Source organism: Anolis carolinensis, chromosome 1 (assembly GCF_035594765.1).
Source record: "Anolis carolinensis isolate JA03-04 chromosome 1, rAnoCar3.1.pri, whole genome shotgun sequence".
Taxonomy (NCBI): Eukaryota; Metazoa; Chordata; class Lepidosauria; order Squamata; family Dactyloidae; genus Anolis; species Anolis carolinensis.
Genome location: NC_085841.1, coordinates 281,278,027 through 281,302,307, shown reverse-complemented (window position 1 = coordinate 281,302,307; position 24,281 = coordinate 281,278,027). Strand labels below are relative to the sequence as shown.

General features: G+C 39.6%; 1 protein-coding gene across 1 annotated transcript in view; it reads right to left on the bottom strand.

The window, feature by feature from the left end:
• Nucleotides 1–24,281, bottom strand: part of dcdc1 (doublecortin domain containing 1) — a 366,393-nt gene that overhangs the window by 211,333 nt on the left and 130,779 nt on the right. Inside the window, exon 10 of the mRNA XM_062979386.1 lies at nt 5,907–5,999. Within this exon, the coding sequence (XP_062835456.1) occupies nt 5,907–5,999 (93 nt within the window). The remainder of the gene's footprint in view (nt 1–5,906; nt 6,000–24,281) is intronic.

The following is a 24,281-nucleotide window of genomic DNA, read 5'->3' as shown; positions in this document are numbered from 1 at the left end:
GTATCTCCTATCATAAACCTGCCCGATCTCTTCGATCATCAGGGGAGGCTCTCTGTCGCCACTGCCTATATCTCAGGCCGCCTTGTGGGAACAAGGGAGAGGGCCTTCTCTGCTGTGGCCCCTCGACTGTGGAATGCACTGCCCATTGAGATTAGGCAAGCCCCCACATTACTAGCCTTCAAGAAAGACTTAAAAACATGGCTCTTCCGTTGTGCTTTTGGAGAAGAACTGTCATATACTTCTTTTTGTTGCTCCCCTCCAACATCTATCCTTGAGACTGTACCACTATCTTATGCCCCTGTTCCCCGTGGTTTTTATTCTTATTTCTTTCTCACCCCGAGTTTTAACTTAGTGTTCATGTGGCCCGCCCTGGTTTTTACTGCTTTTCTGATTTTGTGTTGTAATGTATATTATTTTCTATTGTATTGTTTAATTGTGTTATGATGTGTTGTTTTTATATTTTGTTATATTGTATTGTTCTGGGCATGGCCCCGTGTAAGCCGCCCCGAGTCCCCATTGGGGAGATGGTGGGGGGGTATAAATAAAGATGATGATGATGATGATGATTATTATTATTATTATTATTATTATCGTGTCAGAAGCGACTCAAGAACATACTGCAAGTCACTTCTGGTCTGAGAGAATTGGCCATTGTCCAGGGGACACCCGGATGTGTTAGCTGGGAGGCTTCTCTCATGTCCATGCAAGTTAGAGCTGACAGATGGAAGCTCACCCCATCTCATGGATTCAAACCGGCAACCTCCAGATCAGCAACCCAACCTTTAGGTCAGCAGTTTAGCCAGCACAAGGGTTTAACCAGGTATTTGATTGTGTAGTCCTTACTTTGAAAGTAAGTCCTTACTTAGAGTAGTTGTTCTACTCTAGGAACTTTGTTTTTGAGGCAAAAACATTGTTAAATTGGTGGACTGAATAGTATACTACAGAAAAATGTGCTATAACATGATGTTCCTCATGCAAAAAAAAAAGTTTTTACAGTTTAATAAACCTTTTCCATGTTTTTATGTGGTTTTAGCAATTGGCTTTTAATGTATAGATTTTTTTACTTTTATGGTTTAATGTATATGTTTATAGTTTTTATATGTTTGTTTATAGGGCACTGAATTGTTGCCAATTTGTAAAGCCGCTCTGAGTCCCCTTCGGGGTGAGAAGGGCAGGGTATAAATAGAGTAAATAAATAAATAATGTTTATGATAGAACCAATTAGGAGATGACATTTATAACCCAGGAACAAAAATCATAAATTATTGGAACTCTGGCTGGCTACGGAAGGACAAATCTCTCTGATGCTGAATAGTGCACTGCATTCTGGGAAATGTAGTTTAGCGCAGGACCTTTTGAATTATCTGGCATAGGGCTCCTCTATTCCCAAACTACATTTCCCAGAGTTCTTTGCTGTTCCCTGCAAACACTGCTCACTCTTTTCCCCGTTCCTAATGGCGAGACTCCATTAATTTACAGAGGAATTGGAGCTTTTTTTTATTTTTTGCTTTGCTTTGCTTGCCATAAAAATGAAGTTCAAGCTCACTTTGGGAGGGAGCCTTCTGAGATTTACAAAATAAAACTGAAAATGTATTACGCAAGTTTCAGTTCTAAAATCTAAAGACTTTCAATGCTAAAGTCATGCAAAAGCTTTGGATATGGCTTTCAACTTACAAAACTTACAAATCTTTAGAAATTTCTGCACAAGCTTACTATTTCCATGTACATTAATAAAGTTTCATTTCCCCCATTATGAGGAAACCCACAGGGATGAGTCCCAGTGTAACTTAATATGCTTCTTAGATAGTCTTTCAGAAATAACCAGAGACGTAGAATTCTGAAATAAATATTCAAAAGGAATATATTGAATATTTGATACATTTCTGGGCATTTACAAAAATAGGCAACACAGATGCAAGATCTAATCATTTATTAAATAGATTGCATTTTTTAATTGATGTGTAAAGTTTGTGGACTATGTGTTACTGTGGTTTGTGTTAAAATGGAAACCAACACAGTTCTTTCCTGTTCTAAGTAGCTCTGTTTTTGTTGTGTCAAATTGGGGAATTCTGTATGTAGCTGTGGGTGCGGTGACAATCTTCATAAGCAGCAGCCTTAGTTCAGTGGGATCTGAAGGTCACCCATTCCCTTGCTAGATTCAGTCTACACCAATTTGGATCTGATGTACTTACATCTCCTTCTACTAAAACAAATTGGTAGAGGAGGAGTTTAAAAAATCAGGGAGTTAAAATGACCCTTCCTTATCTACAGCAATAAATGCTTTAAAATCTTTCTGATCAAGGATCATCTTAACCTGCAGTTTTTGACACATTTCCGCAATTCATAATGCTCTTGTATTATTTCCAATATTAAGCATGCACTATTTGTGAAATATGCTATTCATATTAACAACAAATGTAGAAAAAAAATTTAAACATTAAAAATGTTGCTATAATATAGCAGGAAATATTCTAATTCCTTGTCATAAAAAAAAACCTGGAGCCTGGAATAAACAAATATGTACATCATGGAGACATTTAAAATGTACAGCTAAGAAGAAAAGGAGGTGTGTGGGAATATCTCCAGAGTAACATTGTATTTTAAACTGGAATTCTGAGAAGCCTGTGTATTTACACGAAGTGCTTTTACACTGTGAGTGTAGAGGCAGATTTTTCCTTCCAAGAGCAATCCGCTCTCTACCTAATGAACCCTAAACTGGAGCTTGGGGAATTTCCAGAAGGAATTAGGTAAGAACTCTCTGTATGTGCACAGAACTGTAGGCATAAAGGTTTGACTCATATTTGAGGTCTAGAAATGGGAGATGCTGTACTTAATAAACATTTTTTCTTATATCTGGCAAATGATAACCACTGGATTTCCACTGGCACCTAAGAATAAAATTCACTGTTGGACTTTAAAAACATAGCAAGAAAGTATTTTTACTAATAATATTGCAATAGAATTAGTAAAAATTCCTTATCTCCTCTCCTAAAGAATAAGGTTTCTCCATAAATCTACATAAAGATAATGCTCAATTTTTGCTTCACAGCAATTTTGTATTATTTCTTTTATAGAACCTGCTGTCAGGTTCACAGCATGAAGCTTTGCATGGAAAAAAGCTTGATTTAATAGTTATTCATTACAATATTTCCTGCAGAATCTTATGATTAGCACACTATGTCTTGGCATTGTGAACTACACTTTTTTCCATAAAAGTAAGAACTTAGTTAACATTTTCCTTTGGAGTAGCAAGAAAACTGTAATGAAAGTAAAAAAACTGTACCATAGCTAAACAAACTGGCCTCTTCAGTTTTATTCCACAGAGACATGTTATAGTACTATTTTTCAAAGAAAAACACATATTTGCACCTGGAATACAAATAAACAGAACATAATTAAGAAGAAGAATAAACTATTGGATCCATGGGTAGGTCTTTCTTCACATGAAACCAATACAGGGACTGGGTTGTGATGCAGCTAGTTAGTAGCCAGCTGCAATAAATCACTATTGACTGAGAAGTCATGAGTTTGAAGCCAGCCCGGGTCAGAGTAAGCTCCCGACCATTAATAGTCTAGCTTGCTGTTGACCTATGCAGCGCAAAAACAATTGCATCTGTCGAGTAGGAAATGTTATTTATTTATTTATCTATTTATTTATTAGCGATATTTATATCCACTTTATGTGGGGAGGCTAATTTAATGAGGAAGTACTCCATCAAGGACTCGGTGTCACAAGTGGAATGGTGAAGCAGCAGCTCCTTCTGTGGCCGGAATCGAGCATGCTCTCATGAAGCCGGAAGCTGGAATATTAAATTGCCTCTGTGTCTGTCTATATATGTCGTATGTCTAATGGCATTGAATGTTTGCCACGTATATGTGCATTGTGATCCGCCCTGAGTCCCCTTCGGGATGAGAAAAGCAGAATATAAATACTGTAAATAAATACCTGTAATAATGGGTGGAAGGGAATATCAATGGGTGATAGGCTTTCTTTGCTATCAAGCAGTTTCTGAATCCACTCTTTGCCAATAAATACTCTTTTACAGAAGTGACCTAATCTCATCCTGATTTTCCTGGATTTAATTTGATGAGATGATTGGGATCAGACTGCCAGATTAATAGAGTAAATTCCATCCTTATAGAAAAGGGATAGGGACGGATGGCTGAATTCCAGACTGAAAAAGGTCTTGGAGCACATCTACACTGTCCACTTAGGTTAATGGGAAACCAGTAGAGGAGGAAGCAATTTCACATTGGAGCACAGAAATTGACTTTGACTCTGTTCCAGTAGTATCTACGGCTTCAAGGCTATGGAAAAATCAACATGGTTTTCATCTTCCCCCTGCATTGTGCATGTGCAGATCAATGGAGTGCCTATCTCTTAATTGGTTTTCCATGTGGTTTACACTTAGGTGTGCTTATACTCAGAGTATCTCCCAACTTTATTTATTCCGGTTTAAAGCCTTTAATGTGCATTGATGCATGTGTTCACAGTATGCATCATTTAAACACCACATTCTCAGGCATGCCGCTAGTGTCTATAAAATTCGGAGATCAGGGTTTCATTTAAAATATATAAGAACTAACCTTTGGTTTATGAGGCAAAACTGCAATAATTATTCTGTCAAATTGTTTTGCCAAAAATGAACTTGCTAATGCCTTTCTATGTTTTAGCCAACAACTGATTTCTCACAGTACTAAGTGACATTTTCACTATCTTGGACAGATAACAACTCAGAGTGACCCATTCTCTCTCAGTTGCTGAAGTAAACATTGCTATTTGTTGGACTCCTGAGGTCTGTTTTACAAAGTTGTCTGCAAGGATAGAAAGCGATGAAGCCACAGGAGTTAAATACTTTCATAGAAGCATTCTTGAGTCTTAGTTCTTCTGACTCTGTGTAAGCTCTGAAAATCTGTTCGAAGGATAAAGAGGACATTCACAATAGAATGAGAATACCACAATGAATTGCAAAAGGAATTAGTAAAAAAAACTCCTCTGATTTGGTTTATAAAATAGCAACTTTTAATTGAACCCAATATTTATATTACACATCAGACACAATGTTACTAAAAATGAGTTCTTAAAATGACATGGTTACAGTCCACATAATCCAACTTTACCAAAGGTGTAAGAAAACACTTGGAGGATTTCCATAACTTTTGCACACATTTATTCTCCTACACATGTTGTTCTCAGACTAGGATGTTTAGAAACACTGCCCATACCACACCTAGACTGCTTGTTCCACTCCTCACTGAGTAAAGGGGTGTGTGAGAAGTGTGCACATGTGCCGGCAAGTGGGTACGCGAGTGAGTGCATATAGGTCCATAATGTTCCACAATATCTCGAAGACCTCAGCTAATCTTATTTATTAATATATCAAAATGATTTTCAGAATAGAACAAAATGTTTGGGAATCAGTTCCAAATTTAAACTTACATTACACTAAAGAAAGGAACTACTTCACATCTTTTCAGTACTAGTAGACAAAGGCTGGGGCTTCTTTCATCTCAGACTTTTAACACTAAACCTGTTTAAAACTGGTTTAGCCTTATCATTTGGGGGTCACCAGTAAATTTTCCTAGTTCGATTCTCATTGTCTGTTCATTTAGTTTGAAATTTTCTTCTGTGTTATGCGCTAAATCCAGTTGTGAGTCCTAAACAGATTAGACTGAATTAGATTAAGTCATATGTTTGTACAGCTATTGGATTTTAATACTGAGTTATATGTTTTAAAGCTGTGCAGAGAATATTTTGTTGTGGGGCCTGACGATGGGATAGCATTACCACCAGACATAAGAAGAGGAAAGGGGAAAATGCCTATGCAATGAAATGCTATAATAAAATATACAAAATCATCTGTGCACAATGAGTATTGTATACTGAAGGAATACAGTTCACTTACTTCATCTTGTTCTAAATGTAATTCTTTCTTTTTCATTGATAGAATATTTTTGTCTGTGATTTCCTCTTTATGGCCATCGGTGGCAGAACCCAGCTGAAAATAATGAGAACATGTGTTGAAAATTTTTCCATCAACTTTAAGAGTTTAGCTCAAATTTCCCTGAAACTTCTGGGCACATATTCCTACCTATTGTCCATAAAGCATACCAATTCCACTGACCAGCCATACTTAGGTATAGTATTACAATATGGTGTAATTAAGTAAAATCCAGTGGAGAGTCCAAAAAGGTTTCATATAATCTGGGAACTAACTAAATTATTTTTACCCAGATGTGATGGATTTTCTATATGTACTATTAAAATATCACCCCATCCTGTGCTGAGCTAGTGTACTGACTATGAACTTATCCAACCATATTTACAGTACTAATTAGACCATACATACAGTTTCTCCAGACAAGAAAATCTGTTGGAAGGTTGAGTTACTTGTGGTGTGTACATGTTTGCTTTGGTTTTATTATCCATACCACATTTTTGTCACTACAGACTATTTTCTGACAACCAACGGATGGATTTTATTCCCATGTTCAAGCAAGACAGTGATAATGACAACTTTTAAAAAAATATCTGGCAATAACAACATATTTAAAACAATACAAATTAAAACTATATAATATTGTTAATAAAAGTATACAAAGTATCAAAGCCTGGGAGCCGCCACCTAGAAAGCCCTCACTGAGCTTGAGAATGTGATGTGAGAGTTCCTTTCTTCTTATTTAATTAGTAAGGAATAGCAATAAAAGATGCATGTGATATCAGAATAATATGTTTAATTTTTGCCATTAAGTTTTATATTGTCCATCAGTAAAATTGCATTTTTGCACTACAACTCTTTTTAATTTTGGAAAATTCAGAATGAAGACTATTTATTCAAAATTCATGAAAGCATATCCTGATTTGCTCGTTTTTTTCAAACAATTTTGGGAAAGGCATAATTTAGAACCAAGAAATTGTTTCCACTAGCCCTATCAAAAGATGGAATGAATGACCACAGGGGTGATAAGAACCACCAAAACTCAAAGGGGAAACACATTTCCAAATCAATAAGGAAGAGCCCAGACTTAAATATACGTTGCAGAAAGGGAGAAAAAAAATCCATACTTGGTTTGGATTAGGGATTCTTAGTTGACACTGACTTTCTGGATCCGGCACAGTCTGGCTTTAGGCCAGGGCATGGTACCGAGATAGCCTTGGTCGCCTTACTCGATGATCTGGACAGGGGGAGTGTGTCCCTGCTGGTTCTGCTGGACCTCTCAGCGGCCTTCGATACCATCGATCACGGTATCCTTCTGGGACGCCTCGCGGGAATGGGACTTGGAGGTACTGTTCTGCAGTGGCTCCACTCATTCCTGGAGGGTTGGTCCCAGATGGTGTCATTGGGGGACGCCTGCTCGGCCCCACAACCGTTGACTTGTGGGGTCCCGCAGGGCTCTGTATTGTCTCCCATGTTGTTTAACATCTACATGAAGCCGCTGGGAGAGATCATCAGGAGTTTCGGGGTCCGGTGTCATCTGTACGCAGATGATGTCCAGCTCTGTCACTCCTTCCCACCTGTCACTAAGGAGGCTGTTCAGGTGCTGAACCAGTGCTTGGCCGCTGTGTCGGACTGGATGAGGGCCAACAAATTGAAATTGAATCCAGACAAGACAGAGGTCCTCCTGGTCAGTCCGAAGGCCGAACAGGGTATAGGGTTACAGCCTGTGCTGGATGGGGTTACACTCCCCCTGAAGACACAGGTTCTCAGTGTAGGGGTGATCCTAGATTCATCGTTGAGCCTGGAACCCCAAGTCTCAGCAGTGGCTAGGGAAGCCTTCGCACAGTTAAAACTTGTGCGCCAGCTGCAACCGTACCTTGGGAAGCCAGACTTGGCCACAGTGGTCCATGCTCTTGTTAATCCCGTTTAGACTACTGCAACGCACTCTACGTGGGACTGCCTTTGAAGACTGTTCGGAAGCTTCAATTAGTCCAGCAGGAGGCTGCCAGGTTAATAACTGGAACGGCGTACAGGGAGCATACCACTCCTCTGTTACGCCAGCTCCACTGGCTGCCGATTAGCTACTGAGCACAATTCAAGGTGCTGGCTTTAGCCTATAAAGCTCTAAACGGTTCCGGCCCAGCTTATCTGTCCGAACGTGTCTCCCGCTACAACCCACCTCGAAGCTTAAGATCGTCAGGTGAGGCCCTGCTCGCGGTCCCGTCAGCCTCACAGGTGCGGCTGGCGGGGACGAGAGACAGGGCCTTTTCAGTAGTGGCTCCCTGTGTATGGAATGCCCTCCCCATTGAAGTCAGGCAGGCTCCCTCCCTCCTGTCTTTCCAAAAGAGAACAAAAACGTAGTTATGGGACCAGGCATTTGAGCATGAGTAGCAGCAAAAATGAGATATGAATATATGACCTACTGACAGATCCCACCTGGACATGGAAAGCGCCTTAAATGTATATTTAAATGTATAATTATGTATATTTTTAATGTATTTTCTTAATTTTATTGTAATTTTTAATCTCGATGGATTTTATATATATATATGTTTATATTGTAAGCCGCCCTAAGTCCCCTGATGGGTGAGAAGGGCAGGGTAGAAGTGATGTAATAAATAATAAATAAATACTGAGGTCAAAGACAAACTGCATAGTGTTTTAATGAAACTTATTTGCACCCAACATGTATAAACAATTGGCTGTTTGCAAACTTTGCATAAGCAGACCACTCAAATAATGGAGATTCCTATATCTCCTCCCTCTTTGATTATAGCCCTGACCATCAGATAAGGTTTTTTGGAAGACAAAATGGTGTAATGTTGAGGAATAGTGACAAATTCTACTGCATATGCTTCCTCACTCAAGTGACCAACTGTTGGACATGAATTTAAGGGAGATTTAGTAGCAAGCATTCATGGAATCACCATCATCGGTAATCACTTGTGTCTGAGTATGACTGCCTTCCAAGTGTAGGGTCTTGGCAGTCGGTCCATAGGTGACTGTAGAGACCTATTCTGGATCTGTATATTCTTTCACAGTGAGGAAACTGGTTTCCAGATGGAAGAGTTGGCTTGACACACCTTCCTCTTGATACGTTTCTCATTTTCTCCGTCCATTTGCACTGTTGGTAACAGCTGACCTCCAGGGCCAGGGCTTCCCAGTTCTCAGTGTCTATGCCATAGTTTTTAAGGTTGGCTTTAAGGCCATCTTTAAATCTCTTTTCCTGTCCATCGACATTCCATTTTCTGTTTTTGAGTTGATAGTATAGTAACTGCTTTAGGAGACAGTGATCAGGCATTAGGACAACGTGGCTAGTCCAGAGAAGTTGATGGCGAAGGATCATTGCTTCCATACTGGTGGTCATTTGTACTGCCTATCTTCCCAAGCGATTTGCAGAATTTTTTGGAGGCAACGCTGATAGAATTGTTCATGAAGTTGAATGTAACATCTCTAGATGGTCCACATTTCGCAGGTGTATAATAGGGTTGGGAGGACAATAGTTTCATAAACAATCATCTTGGTGTCCCTACGAATTTCACAATTCTCAAACACTCTGCTTCATTTGCAGAAATGCTGCACTCACAGAGCTCAGATGGTGCTGTATTTCAGTGTCAATGTTGACTTTTGTGGAGTGGTGGCTGTCAAGGTAGAGGAAATGTTCATCATTTTATAATGTTACACCATTAAGCTGTATTTCTGGCATTACAGAGGGATTGGTTGGTGCCTGCTGAAAGAGCACTTTGGTTTTCTCGATTTCCAGTGAGAGGCCGCAAAGGTGTTTTCCGCAAAGGTGTTTAAACTGGCTTGTTTTCTTCTGAATGAGCACAGACTACATTATCATCAGCACACACTGGAGATGTTGTTATGACCTTGGTTTTGGCTTTCAGTCTGCTGAGGTTAAATAGCTTGCCATCTTCTTTAATTATTTACAAGTATGTCCATAACTGAGCAAAAACTAGGCCCAAGAAATCCAACACCTTGCAGATGCCTATGATACACCGGGATTCTTTAACACCACAAAGGTCACCTATGGCCCAAGAAATCATGGCATACACCCTCTACATTCATCAGATGGCACCTTGTTGATGCGAAGCTACCCACCGTCATGGAATTTTGATATAGATGATCCTAACAAGCATTCCAAATCCACCTATATATCGTTAAGAATTTTGCTGTTTAAATATATGTACACAAATTTAAATAAAAGTTGAATCAAAAGAGATTATTTTCACAGGAAGAAATTATTATGCAGTGTTAATAGCATTGCCTTCAGTTATCAAGACATAATGATAATACGCCTCTTTTTAGGGCACAATTCTCCTGTCACTTATGCTGAGCATATGTCTACTTTTGGAATAATTTAACAGGAAGTGATATGTAATAGGCTTTCCAATTTCTTATTGCATGTGCCATTATAGTACCCACTGTGTGCAAAACAGGAGACTGCATTGTACAGAGATGTTCTATGCTCCAGTCAGCAAGTGTCCCAGGATTCGGGTGCTTAGGATACAATAGAAGCTGAATTCATATCAGGAAATACAACAGAATGAAAAAAGGAGAAACAAAAGAATGTTGTGAGCTGGTCCAGATGCAGTTCAGTAGGACAGGACTGCAGATATACAATGTCATCAAGAACATGGCCTTAAATTACAGCCAATCAAAGGTCAGGGAACCATGAATGTTAAAGTGTACATCAAGAAGGAGAGTCAAAAGCAATGAAGCTGACAAGGAGTGGTTAGGAAATGTATAGGTAGGTAATTAGATACCAGATGCCTAATCTGGTTGGTGTCTCCAACTTTATAACTGCTGGGAATGGCACTATCTCTCCTTGATGGTAATGAGGCTTCAGTATCTGCAACCTCCTACTGGAAAATAAGCACCCCCCATCATGCTCAACCTCCCCAGCTCCTTGGACTCAGAAAGACCACCATTTTCAAGAGCTACAGATAGCTGGCAATCAGCCTCCTCCTTCCTTTCCGCATCATCTGACTCCAGAGAGTGAGATAACAATACCTGGTTCAACAAAACAAATAAACAGATGGTACAGGATGACAAAGACAAGAACAAACAGACTCAGAGATAGCTTTTATCCTAGAGTTGTAACTATATTGACCTCCATGGTTTTGCACTGATGTGAAATTGAGGGGAGATGGTGGCGGGGTATAAATAAAGATGATGATGATGATGGTTGTTGTTGTTGTTGTTGTTGTTGTTGTTGTTGTTGTTGTTGTTGTCAAATAAGAAGGGGATAGTACAGAATTTAGGAATCATAGGTTTTACTCGGATTAAAAGATCTAATTGAGAAAGACCTAGATTACAGCAAAACTGCAAGTTGGGTTCATATCACACAGTCACAATTGTTTGTCCACATACCAAATTTTTCAAGACAGACATATATTTAATAACATTCAACACTGAAGATGAACATAGGGAGAGGAAGCTACAGAACAACAGCAGATTTGGTACTTCAAAAGGGCTCAAAACATTTTGGGAAGTGGACCTGCAAGTGGGAATTTAACAAACAATAAGGGAACGTCTGTCACACAAGCAGCCTCTCATTACTGTTTCCTTGAGGATCTCAGAATCTATGTTGAAATGAAAAGAGTGGTCTTTTGTCAGCACTATACTCCTCTGAAGATGAGCTGAAGAGGATCTGATGTACATAGAAAAATTATCCACATGTGCTGGAACTGCACTATATCAAAGAGATTTTGGCAAAAGGTGTTTGAGATGCACACTGAGATTACTAATCAGCAAGTGATCCCTATCTATCAGGCAGCACTTCTGTGTCTTTGGACTTATTCACATGGTCCAAAATTCAGCTGCGGCTCTCATCACACTCAGTAAAAGTACTTCCGGGGCAGCTCAAGGATGGAATTGGTGCAAAACCCCTGTTGCCTCCAAAAAAATGCCAGGGAGGCTCCCTATCTTTCCATGGGAAAGATGAGTTAAGCTGGCTCAAACAGGCTTTCCCCCATGAAATGAGGTAGGGGGGAAGCTGGGATGGTGCAGGGCATGGGGCAATGGTGCCCGGGCTGTGGCGCAGGCTGTTGGGCAGCCAGCTGCAACAAATCACTCTGACCAAGAGGTCATGAGTTCGAGGCCAGCTCAGAGCCTGCGTTTGTCTTCTGTCTTTGTTCTATGTTAAGGCATTGAATGTTTGCCTTATATGTGTAATGTGATCCGCCCTGAGTTCCCTTCGGGGTGAGAAGGACGGAATATAAATACTGTAAATAAATAAATAAATAAATAAATGGTGTGCATGCACCGTCAAATTGTCAGAATCATACTGGCTGATTCCAGCGGCATATGTCACAAGGTCCTAAATCATGATATAAAGGGTTTTTTGCACTAGTGTTGCAGCAGCCTTGTAGTCCTTAATGTGCACTGGAGGTTAACTGCTGTTTTTATTCCTGGGAACTAAGAATATCTGGTAGATAATTATTGACCTATTTAATTTGCTGAGAAAGACTAACTAAAATAACTTTGTAGAAACCAGGACCTTTTCATGCTACACAGCACTATAATTTCACTTACAATCACAGTACTTATGATTTCACTTTAACTACCACAGTAACTTCCAGAGGAATCATGAGACTTCCATTTTAGGAAGTGGTATCTAGAATTCTCAGCCAGAGATACAAAGCCCAGTAGCCATTACAGTTACATGGGCAGCATACTGCTGAAATTGTATAGCATGGAATGGGTGCTGGCTCCAAGATAACTCACAGTGTTGTTGTTTTTTTCTTTCTGGATGGATGGATATAGTTTTTGAGAAAGGCAAAAGCAAAGAGAAGGTTATAACCAATAAATGAATAAATAAAGAATAGATTTTAAAACACCACTAAACCTTTTTTATGATTCCAGTATTTAATTTGGGAAATTGTTCTGACTCCTTGATGTTCAGATTTTTGTCTTATGTTGTATTTGTAATGTTATAAAAATAATTTACAAAAGAGAGAAAAAGAATCCACAGTTCATAGCTCGGTTAGACAATAAATCAGAGATTTAAAACAACAGGAATTCAATAGAGATTAGCTCCTGTTGACAAGACCTTAAGAAACTGCACCGTCTCAGTAAGTAGGTTTGCTGCCTAATGAAACAGACACTGGGGACTGAGAATTAACACACTGTTGAACAAGAAATGGGGTTACACATTAATTACATCAGGGACTGCAGCTAGATAACTCATTTTTGTCTTAAGTACATATGACTAAAATGACTGGGTATTAACAGTATGACATTTTAAAAACAACTCTCTGTGTTAAATATTGTTTGGAAAAGACACACATTTTTGAGCTCAAATAAAATGCTTCAATGCCATTTAAACTGATTAGATTTAACCAACTGAACTATGTGCAGCATATCAGTCAACATTTTTAAATAATTCTTAGCACTGTAAACTCACCTATATACTTATATATAAACTAGCTGTGCCCGGCCACGCGTTGCTGTGGTGTTGTCTGGTGGTGTTGGTGAGAAATTGTTGAGGTAGTGGTGATATTGAATGTCTGTTGTATGGTTGTCTTTATGTTTAGTATGCACACTGAAGTGGATTATATGGCAGTATAGAGTCAAGATAATCCAGTTCAAAGCAGATAATATAAGATTCTAAATGGGTTATATAGCTGTGTGGAAGGGCCTTGAGTCTACACTGCCAAATAATCCAGTAAAAATTTGATAATCTGTGGAAGAGGCCTAAGTGAGACCTAACTGTGCCTGTCCCCTGGGCTGAGTGGGTTGCTAGGAGACCAAGTGGGAGGAGCTTAACCTTAAAACTGGCAGCAATTGGATAAAAACTATTATTCCTCTCCCTGTAATTAGGACTTTATTTTTCTTTTCTTTTTGTTGTATCAACCTAGAGCCGTGAATGATGGGTTGTGTTGTCAAATTTCGAGGTTGGGGGGCCTGTAGTTTTGTTGTTTTGTCCGCTGCCCTGATGCCATCACTCTTTTATATATATAGATCTAGAAATTTTAGTCAAAAAATCAACCCCAAAAAACTGGGTCAACTTATCTACTGGTAAATGTAAATCCTTTACCTACTGTACTTTAACTCTTTATTTTTTTAAAAAGGAACCGAGTGGTGAAAGGCAAGTGCTTAGTCCACACCAGGACAATCTAAAAGAAGAACCAGACTTCTCTACTCTCTCCATCATGGCACTGCTTCTGGCCCTTTTAAATGCCTGGGCAGGGATACGCCAGTGGTAGCTGGGGTGGTTGGCCTCCTGAGGCAGCACTGGTGCTTTCCCATCTCTGCAGAATGACTCCCAACTTATCCACAGGTAAAATCAAAATCCTTAATTGAGGCCCCATAACTTTTCCTCAATGTAAGGACAACTTATACATTAATATACATGATAAAAATTTTGTTAGTGCTAGCCATTTTGGTAGGCTTCTTTCTGGATTTCATCTGTAACCATTATGTGTATATTACAACATGAGTTGTATCCAGTGTAGTGCTCATGCATAATTGCTTATACAATGATATTTCTTCAATTATTCCATACAACTACAGCTCACTGAGGGTCCATCCACACAGCAACTTTATCCCAGGAACTCCCAGATCAAAATGGAGGGTTGCCAGACGACATCAGCTGAAAACGTGGGAGGTATCACTACAAAGCCGAAAAAGTGCGGGATAAAAAAGTGCAGGAACATACCGATTCTGGCCAGAAGATTCAGATCTTCGAATCTCTTTATGTCCCTGCACCCAGAAAATACTGTATTTTTCATGTTGGTTTGTTCTGAAGTTATAAATGTCGGTTCCTAATTGCTTCTATTGTAAAAAAAAACATGGGGAAAATTGATTACATGGCAAAAACTTTTTGTGTCACAAACTTTGATAAATGGGTGGATGGAGATGTCCCTCTTGCCACAGCAAAGCTTTTGCCCAGTAATCCACTTTTACCAGGTTTTATGATAGAACCAATGAGGAACCAACATTTATAACCCAGGAACAAAACTTGTACAGAACTCTTCCATGGTTAAGAAAAAGACCTGGAATGTGAAAGCAGGGATCAGGGGGAAAGAACCCAAGGTGGGGGGTGGGGTTAACTAGAAAAAAACATTTTTTTCAAAATCTATAAAAATATTCTAAAACATTAATAAATATGGAAGTGAGGATGGTATGCTGGTTTTTTCCCTGTGTGAAATAAAGGGAAGTCTAACAATCCAAACCCTGTATAAACAAGTGACAAGATTATATCTGTACTTGCCATTTGAATTGAATACCTTTTCACCAGAACTCAAAGGAGGACATCTGAATTTGCCCCAGGTACCCCAGGTAACAAGGTCTAAACACTTTGAAGAAAAGACATGTACCAGAATTCAGTATATGTATATTGCCTGTATGCAGCATACAGCCAGTTTCTATTATTAAGTATTTCTTACTGAAACCCACAAGATATAAAGCTAGACAGCACTGTTTTTAACATGTAAATTATTTGGGATATCTATATTGGTATTCAAATAGCACACAGCTCCTATAAAAAATGTGTTCTTCTGAAGTATGTTTCAAATGCAGATCAATATACTTCAGCATAAATACTGTGATAATCAGTCTCCGTAAGTATTGATAGAATTCCCCAAGAGTCTGTTGCTAAACAAAAGAGTGGGACAAATTACTTATTTATATATACAAAACATGGTGATAAAGGCCAGCTGCAGGTATTTTTTGGAAAGTGCATTTTAATAAGGCTCTTTTCAGCAGGGGAACAAATGGAGTAAAAGCTAAACTACCAAGTATAGTAGAAAAGCTCTCTCACTCTTTCAAACAACTAAATCAATCATTTGTTCAGACTGTGGGGAGTCAAAGTTAGTTACTGAAAAGAGACCCATATATAAAACAAGTCAATAACTCATTGTGTGTTATTGTTGAGCTGAAGAAATCTGCTTTCAAAAAGCTGTCCCTGCTTCCCTCCGAATGAATGTCACTGTATTTAGAGAGTGGCAGAGAATCTTTTTGTTTCTAGTTTTTCCTCACTGCCTTTTACTTATTTACTGTATGGGAAAAAGAAGTGGCTCTTCCTTGTTGCCTCTGAAAAAAAATACAATAATTAGAGTGTACACACACATACATCGTATTGCCCTTTTCTTTGAGGAACCAAATAAAACTTAGGGAAGACTCTTGTATCTTTTAATAGTTAACACAGAAGGGAAAGGATCTGGTATCAAGGGAAGTCATGCTACTCCTCTAGTCTTCTTTGCTCTGACCGCACCTGGAATACTGTATCCAATTCTGGGCACCACAATTTAAAAGAGATATTGACAAGCTGAAATGTGTCCAGAGGAGGGCGACTAAAACAATCAAAGGTCTAGAGACCATGACCTATGAGGAGCAGCTTAAAGAGCTTGGGATGTTTAGCCTGCAGAAGAGAAGGTTGAGAGGAGACATGATAGCCATGAATAAATACGTGAAATGATGTCATAAGGAGGAGGGAACAGGCTTGTTTTCTTCTGCCCGGGAGACTAGGACTCGAAGCAATGGGTTCAAATTACAGGAAAGGAGATTCCACCTGAACATTAGGGGTTGGGGTCTTTCTGGAGAAACATAGAGGTTGGTGCCCGGTGGGCCTCTAAGGGAGGGCATTCGGCACTGTTCAGCAGTGCAACTCTCTGCCTCGGGTGTGGTGGAAGCTCCTTCTTTGGAGGTTTTTAAACAGAGGCTGGATGGCCATCTGTCAGGGGTACTTTGAATGTGCTTTTCCTGCATGGCAAGGGGTTGGACTAGATGGCCTATGCTGTCTTTTCCACTTCTATGAATCTATAGTACAAAGCACTGAACATTTGGGGGGAAAGCTGAACATTTGGAAATGCTTTCTTTTAACATACCAGTTAAAGGCATTCTAGCTTCATCTCTGGTTGCCGCCTCCATCTGGCCCAGTTTCCTATTTGTTTGCCCTTGCAGTCCTCCGCCTCAATCAAATGTACATACGCACCAACTGTCCTAGGTTGGCAGGGAAAGTCCCAATTAATCCTCTACTGTCCCATTTTTTCAGTAGCTCCAGTTCCTCTCACCTCCTCCCACTTTCCCTTTTTTTTCTTCAGCTTCCTTCAGTTTCAGCAAACTAAATTAAAAATTAACTCTGTGGGTGGGAGAATAAGATGAAGCATCTTGCCTTTCCCAGTTAGGGTCAGACCAAAGTAAACTACTGCAGACTCTCCTATTTTGTGTGCTCCTCCTTATTAATAACTCTTGCTTTTTTAACCTTCACTCTGATATTGCTTAGCTACCCCTGTCTCCATATTCATCTGTGAAATTTTGGAGAATATGCAGATGACTAAGGAGATCCTCGAGATTTGTTCTCTGATTTGCCTCTGATATCATATTCACTGTCATAGTAACATTGTTAATAACATCATGTAGGCCATCACAGAATAAACTCCAGTGTGGGTAAATAAGACTGTAAAGGTAAATAAGAACAAAATGAGAACAACTCTAACATGTTTACAAGTACCCGAAACAACCAAAAACAGGACACACTTTTCAACACTCACAAAAATCGAAATGATTTCTTTTCTAAAATGAAAACCAAATTCTTTTCATAGGCAAGATAAAGACTTGCTAGTAGTAAGCATCAGCCATGAATAGCACTCTATTAGATATATGTGTCTAAAACTGCCATTTCAAGACATGTGTTGATATATTATACATGTTTTTGTGAATGCCCATCTCTTTAGTTATAATAGCCCTATGAGCCATCCACTTTTGGGGCACAATTTAAAGTGCAGATTACATCCCATAAAACTTTCTAGAAGTGGAAAAAAATATTTGAAAACAAAAATCAAGGTTTGCTTTTTGGATTTGGGGGGTGGGGGGAATGGGGCATATTTTCAAGTCATGGATGGTTGAAACCACAGATGCAGAATCTGTGGCTATGGAGGGAAACTGTATTTAACACAGATCAACATTTTGATCTTTTCTTATTACTCTGTATTCTGCTACATACAAAAGGATACACCTGTTTCTGACAAGGTCTGTGTATAATAGTTTCAGTTACACTAAGATATTCTTCGACCGGGAACTAGATCCTGGGAATCTATGACTTTCACCATTAAAATGTTGACAAATCTGGCAAAAGTAAAGAAAAGCCTCCTTCCTGTTATAAGATAAATAACTGCAAGAGATCCTATTCCCATCCTCCAAAACCACATTATTATTTTCCGAGGACTGGTAAATAAATACTTGTAGACATCATGAAGTGGTGGGGGTGTTAGAGAATAGTTGTCTGTCAAACTGAGAAAATCTGGGTTTAGAGCAGGGCATGAATGAGGCAGCAGAAGAAGAGGAAATTGGAAATAACCATTTGTTAATGGTATTGCCTTATGTCTTGATGTCTGTTCAGATAGGTATGGTTAATTAACAGTAAGAGATTTTTCAGTGACCATAAAGCAAAAACATATTCAAATATCTAATGCCATTAACTGGAAAAAAACACGTGGATTGCATTTTAATTTAAGTTGCATAAGATCAACAACAACAACAAGAAAGATGACAATAAACATTTAGCCTTCAAAGGTTTTCAAGAACTCCTGTGTTTGTATGCATATTGGTGATGACGGTTCTGTTAAAGTTACTTTTAGCACCCTGGGAATAACAACAACAATAACAACACTAAAATTCCTTCCTTTGCTATTAGCTCTTCCTCCCTCTCTCTTTCTCTCTTTTTATTTAGCCGGTCCTCCTCCTGACCCAGGCTATGAAGCTGCAAGTTGGCAGCTGTGATTGCGGTACAGATTTCACACAGTGTAATTACTGCAGTGACACTAGGACTGAGAGGTACAAAGAATGGGGAAAAAAGAGGCCCTACAGGTTATTAGCACTAAACACTGGGAGAAATCAAACGGAGAGTCAATGCGTAATTTCGAGGCCTATCAAGCCTCATCAGGAACAGCAGGGAGGAAAGTGCTTCACTTCATCATCTCACTCTCTGACTTTTGTTGAAAATTACAGTAATTAAAAAAGAGCTAAGTACTTCTCAGGCAAGGGGTCTTTTCTTTACCCATCACCTTTTAGTTGGCTGCCGATTTTGTGTGACCTTTTTCTTAGCTCTGTCTATCGCAGTCAACACAGATCTTTGTTGAATGGCTCTCTAAAACCTAATTACTATCTGCTGGGTGATTCAGTATTGATCAGAAAAGGTGGCACAGCAAAATAAGAGTACCAGCACTGTGGCCCCAGCAATCGAAAAGTAATTCCAGACCCATAGAAACGTCCCTTCCATCCCACTTATTAGAAGCAGCTGTGATGTTACCCAATCGATACCTAACATTGAATTGCTTCTTTGACTAAAAAGCTTTTTTTCCTTCTGGAAGTCAGGTACAATCAGTGCCCTCTGACTTCAAAGGACTTTTCACTAATGCTGGTGAATAAATTCTATGCAGACAAATATTTCCCAATAGATACATGAAATTATGGCCTTATGCAAGCATTGTAATATCATTAGCAGGCAAAAACAAATATTCCTGGCTCCTGCTGGCTAACCTCAAATTAGGCCTTAAGACTGAATACTCATTCATGGTTTGTTTTCAAGATAGAAGAGCCTTCACTAGAAAAAAAGATATTCAGATGAATAAATTAAATCAATCCACTTAATACAAAAATGTTTTAATGACGGCTATAACCAACAACAGCAAACAAAAGAATATTAATATCACTTCAGTTTAATAGCTTGTATTTAAATTTATTTAAGCATTTTGGCACACAAATAAAATGTAGTACTATTTAACAAGACAAAAGATACATTATATTACATACATATTTGCACAGATAATAATTTCAGCATCCTTTATTTTTGAGCAAAAACAGACGTTATTCTAAATGAATTTTTTATTTTATTTAAGCGATTATGGATTGAGAAAAGTAAAGTTGCTATCTGATACATGCCTATCTGGGGAGAAAATCCATTAAATACAAGGAACTTAATTTATATGTATATAAAGACTGCCATACAATTATGCAGATGATTTATCTGTGATAAAAACTGAAAACCATGTTTGCCACATTTTAGCATGTAAGGAAGTGGCTTTTTAACTGACAGCTCCCGTACTTTTTATTGATGTATTTCAAGTGGCTTTTCAGTCAATAGTGTTTGAATAGTATAATTTGTTTACTTGTGCTGTAATGTTATGTTTCTAGTTGTATCTTGTGTTTAGTCTCATTGCAAGCCAACTTGAGTATTGGGAGGATGATGGAATATTAAATAAATAAAGGAAGAGGAAATGGGAATCAGACATCTTGCTATAGCAGCTGAAATGGATGAAAGAAGAAGAATATATATATTTGTAAAAAGGGAGCTGGAAACACAACTGGTAATTATGTGTTTACTTAGACAGGATGAATCTGTTCAAGTGGAGGAGGCACTTCTGATTTCTCTGTACTTTCTAAACAGATCAATATGGGATGTCATTGGCTGTACACATAAACATAGACATGGCTTCATCAGCTCTTTGTAAAATGTGATCTAATGCAATTATCAATTCACAGATAATAAAAAACTGAGAGGTATTGCCAATATTTTGGAGGCTGAACATTTTTCCTTACAGAAAAACAAAATTTAAAAAGTGTAAAAACTGCCCAGAATCTGGTGGCGCACTGGAGCAGATTTCTAGTGTCACAAAAGGTGGCAGTGGGAAGTGTAAATGTCTTAATCCATTGCAATCATGCAATCATTCAATGCACGAGGACATGACTGAATTTATGTAGTTGTTACATATAGCAAAAGGCAATCACTTCAAAGATGAGTAATATACTGTGGCATAAAATGCCAGCATGGTTCAAGCAGAGTCAACAAAAGCATTGTTTCAGAAACAAATGATAAGAAATAATATCCCAAAGACAAAAATCTGGATGATATGTTCGTCACTATCATTTAAAACAATGACATGGTATACAAACCTAGAGAAGGACCCTCTGTTGAGTACAGAGGAAACGAAAAATGGAAAGTAGGTGTGATGCCTGGTTTACTGAGTGGCAAAGGTTGTGGGGCAGAAGCAGAGCCACAGCGAGCCTTTCTGGTTCTTCCCAGAGCAATCACATGCTTGGTTGTTGTGTGTTTTCCAGGCTGTTATTCTTTCCTGACGTTTCACCCACATGCGTATTTGGGAGTAGGCAGAACTTCCAGTCAATTCTCTCCAGGCTTTGTCTTTTTCTTTACCTATATGTTGTGCTCTTTTATGCATGTGTTTTCCATTTATCACAACTTTGTGGGATGGTTAGCATCGGTCATGGGTACAGGATTGGATGACCAGTGACTTCCAGGCATTGGAAATGTATGGAGGTCAACTTTGAAGTATGGTATAGATATGGCCTTGCTCAGCTGGGAGCGTATGCTTATCCTACACTCCATGGTGACTGCAAGGCCACATCAGGAATCCATCCAGCTGGACCCTCACATGCCATTCTAATGTATCCAGAATCAGCATGGAACTGCAAGCTCATCATTCTACAATGGGTTGGACAATGACTAGATCCAGACTCATGTGTGGGTCAACTATATCTATAGCTCTAAGCAAAAAAAGCTGTAGCGTAATTCTTTCTTGTTAAATGTGTCTGTCTGATCTGTCTTTGCCATGGGGAGTAGACTTTGCCCCTGCACATGCAAACATCCATTGCAGCTCCTCACCTTATCTAGAACAAGGTAACTGGGAGCTAATGTCAAGACAGAAACTTTTTAAAGAGGGTAGAGATCTCAGCTGCCTTGATTATTTAGAACTTAAAGAGAGATTTAAGCAAGGTAAGACCAATCTTGTTTAAAAGGATGGAGAAAATTATTTTTACTTATAATCATGTAAAGATAGGAATCATGTAATTAAAAAGGTGTACAAATGTCTTTGAAATTGGAGACAGAAGATGAATCTGTAAAGAATATGTGATAAGGTGGCCCCCACATTTTGGGCATAATGTACAAATGAATGCTTGGGGGGAAATGTAAACTAACGTTATAACATTTATTTTGACAAGTAATTTAAAAGAATATATGTATAAGATTATCTATAGATGGTACTTAAAGCCAAGTAGGTAGTTTAAAATGCCAATAAGTGCTTTATGTTAACGTTGTCAGGATAAAGAAGCATCTTTCTTTCACGTGTGCAAGAAAACAAAAAAAAAGGTCCACAGATTGGAAATGGTCAATATACATTCTAATTCTCAAGTATGAAGATACCAGGAATTGTATTGTTAACAGGACAGTGGCATTAATTTCCCATGAAAGTAAAGTGATGCTCAAACTTCTAACAAAAAGATGTTTACCACATATGAAACAGGAAATGCCAGATGTTCAAGGTGGGTTCAGGAAATGAAGAGATACTACAGATCTTATCACAAACATACACTGGTAAATGGAGCACATCAAAGAATTTTAAAATAAAATGTACTGTTTTATAATAATGTTGACAACTCGATACATCAACCAGGCTTCATCACTAATGTTGATGACAAAGTACTGAGGCTTGAAGAAGAAAAATACCAAAGATAATGTGATGCCTCATGGGCCTTGTAGTCCCGTTCCTAGTGTCACTGTGGCAGATGAGGATGAAAACATGGGGTTTTCTCCGGATCAACAACAGCCGGACTCCTCCAAGATGCCTGATGTTGATGTTCTTGCCCAAGAGCCAATTAAAACCGACCTTGAACAGCTCTCACCTCCCTTTGCTAGGAGACATTCCTTTACTGCAGACAGGGGAGTTAAAGAGCGGGTTCGCAGGAGTTTGAGAATTGCTGCCAAACAAGACACTGATTAGCCATGTTTCCCCTGGGAAAATCCAGGGAGTCTCACATCTGCAAAGTTAGGTTTCGTTCCCTGTTCTCTAGGGAAAGAGGACTCTGAACACCTGTTTGGCGGGAAAACGAGACCCCGTTAAAGGTGCCTGGCACGGTTGGTTTGTTGCGGAGACAACAGAGCAGCTCCAGGAGTGAATTCATGTTTCCAGCCTAGTGTGGACTTTGCTGAGTCCGCAAATCCAGTTTCCTTGCCTCGTCTATCCAAGCCTCCAAGAATTGCCTTGCTTGCTCCTAGCCACGGATTTTGTTCTTAGAATCAAGTTTTGGATTGCCTTGCCTCGTTCCTAGCTACGGATCCTGATTCCTAGATTCAAGCCTTGTTTCCAGCCTCCTTGTGGAATTACCTTGCACCTTGAAAGACTCTGGACATTTCCCCACACTATTGCCTGGCAATAGTGTGTGTTTCGGTATTGGATTTTATCTTTGAACTCTAATATCATTTATTGGACAAACTATTTCTGGACTATATTTGGCCTCATTTGAAAGGTCTGCTTCTGGACTATATTTTCTACTTGTTTTTATTATTCTTATATACTTCTTTAATAAAGATATTAGATATTGGCCTCCGTGTATGGTTCTTGGTGCTCCGCTGCCTAGGGTCTGACAGTTTGTCTCCGCCACCAAAGCACCAAGCAACCTAAGGCCAATATGTCTGTCACACCAGGAGCCGGAGCGGGCACACCTGCCGGGACACCTCCGGCCAGTTACACCATCTCCCAGGACGAATTTAACCGGATCCGGGATCAGCTCCGAGAACAAGAAGGAGAGATCCGGGGCTTGAAGGATCGAGGAGCCCGTCTCCCTGCTTTGGCGTTGCCAACCAAGTTCTCCGGGGAAGCCTCCAAAGTTCATGTATTCCGCCGCCAGTGTATGGCGTACCTAGAAGCCCGTCACACTGAGTTCCCACAAGAAGATGTCAAGGTGGCGTGGATTTACAGCCTCTTAGACGGACCTGCAGCGACTTGGGCGACGGCGCTGTACGACGCAGGATCTGTGTACCTAAACACTGCACAGCAATTCTTGGCCCACCTCCGGAATACTTGGGGAATCGAAGACGACCAAGAAGCAGCGGGTCACAAGCTTCGACGTCTTTTTCAAGGGGATAGACCACTGGCTCAGTATATAGCCGAGTTCCGGGTGTTGGCTCAAAACACCGGCTGGAATGATGTAGCCCTCAAAGGACAGTTTCGTGAGGGCCTTAACCATGAAATGCAGGAGGAGGTCTCCAAGGTAGAACCCCCAGAGACTCTTGAGAGACTTATCGCCCATTGCTTGCGGGCAGAAGTTTTGCTCGCCAACAAGAGACAATGGGTATGGGGCCAGGGCGGAAGAGCCGGGGTAAAACCCCCTTCCACTGCCAATGTTCAGCCCCGCCCAGTGTGGAGACCCCCGCAGCCGGCTTCAACTCCCATAGGGAACAAGGACGAGCCGATGCAGTTGGGCAACGTGCGTCCCAGACTGGACGTTGCAGAGAAGGCCCGCCGGCAGTGCCTGAATCTATGCTGGTACTGTGGAAATGGGGGCCATTTCGCCAAGGAGTGCCCAGCAAAAAGGAAG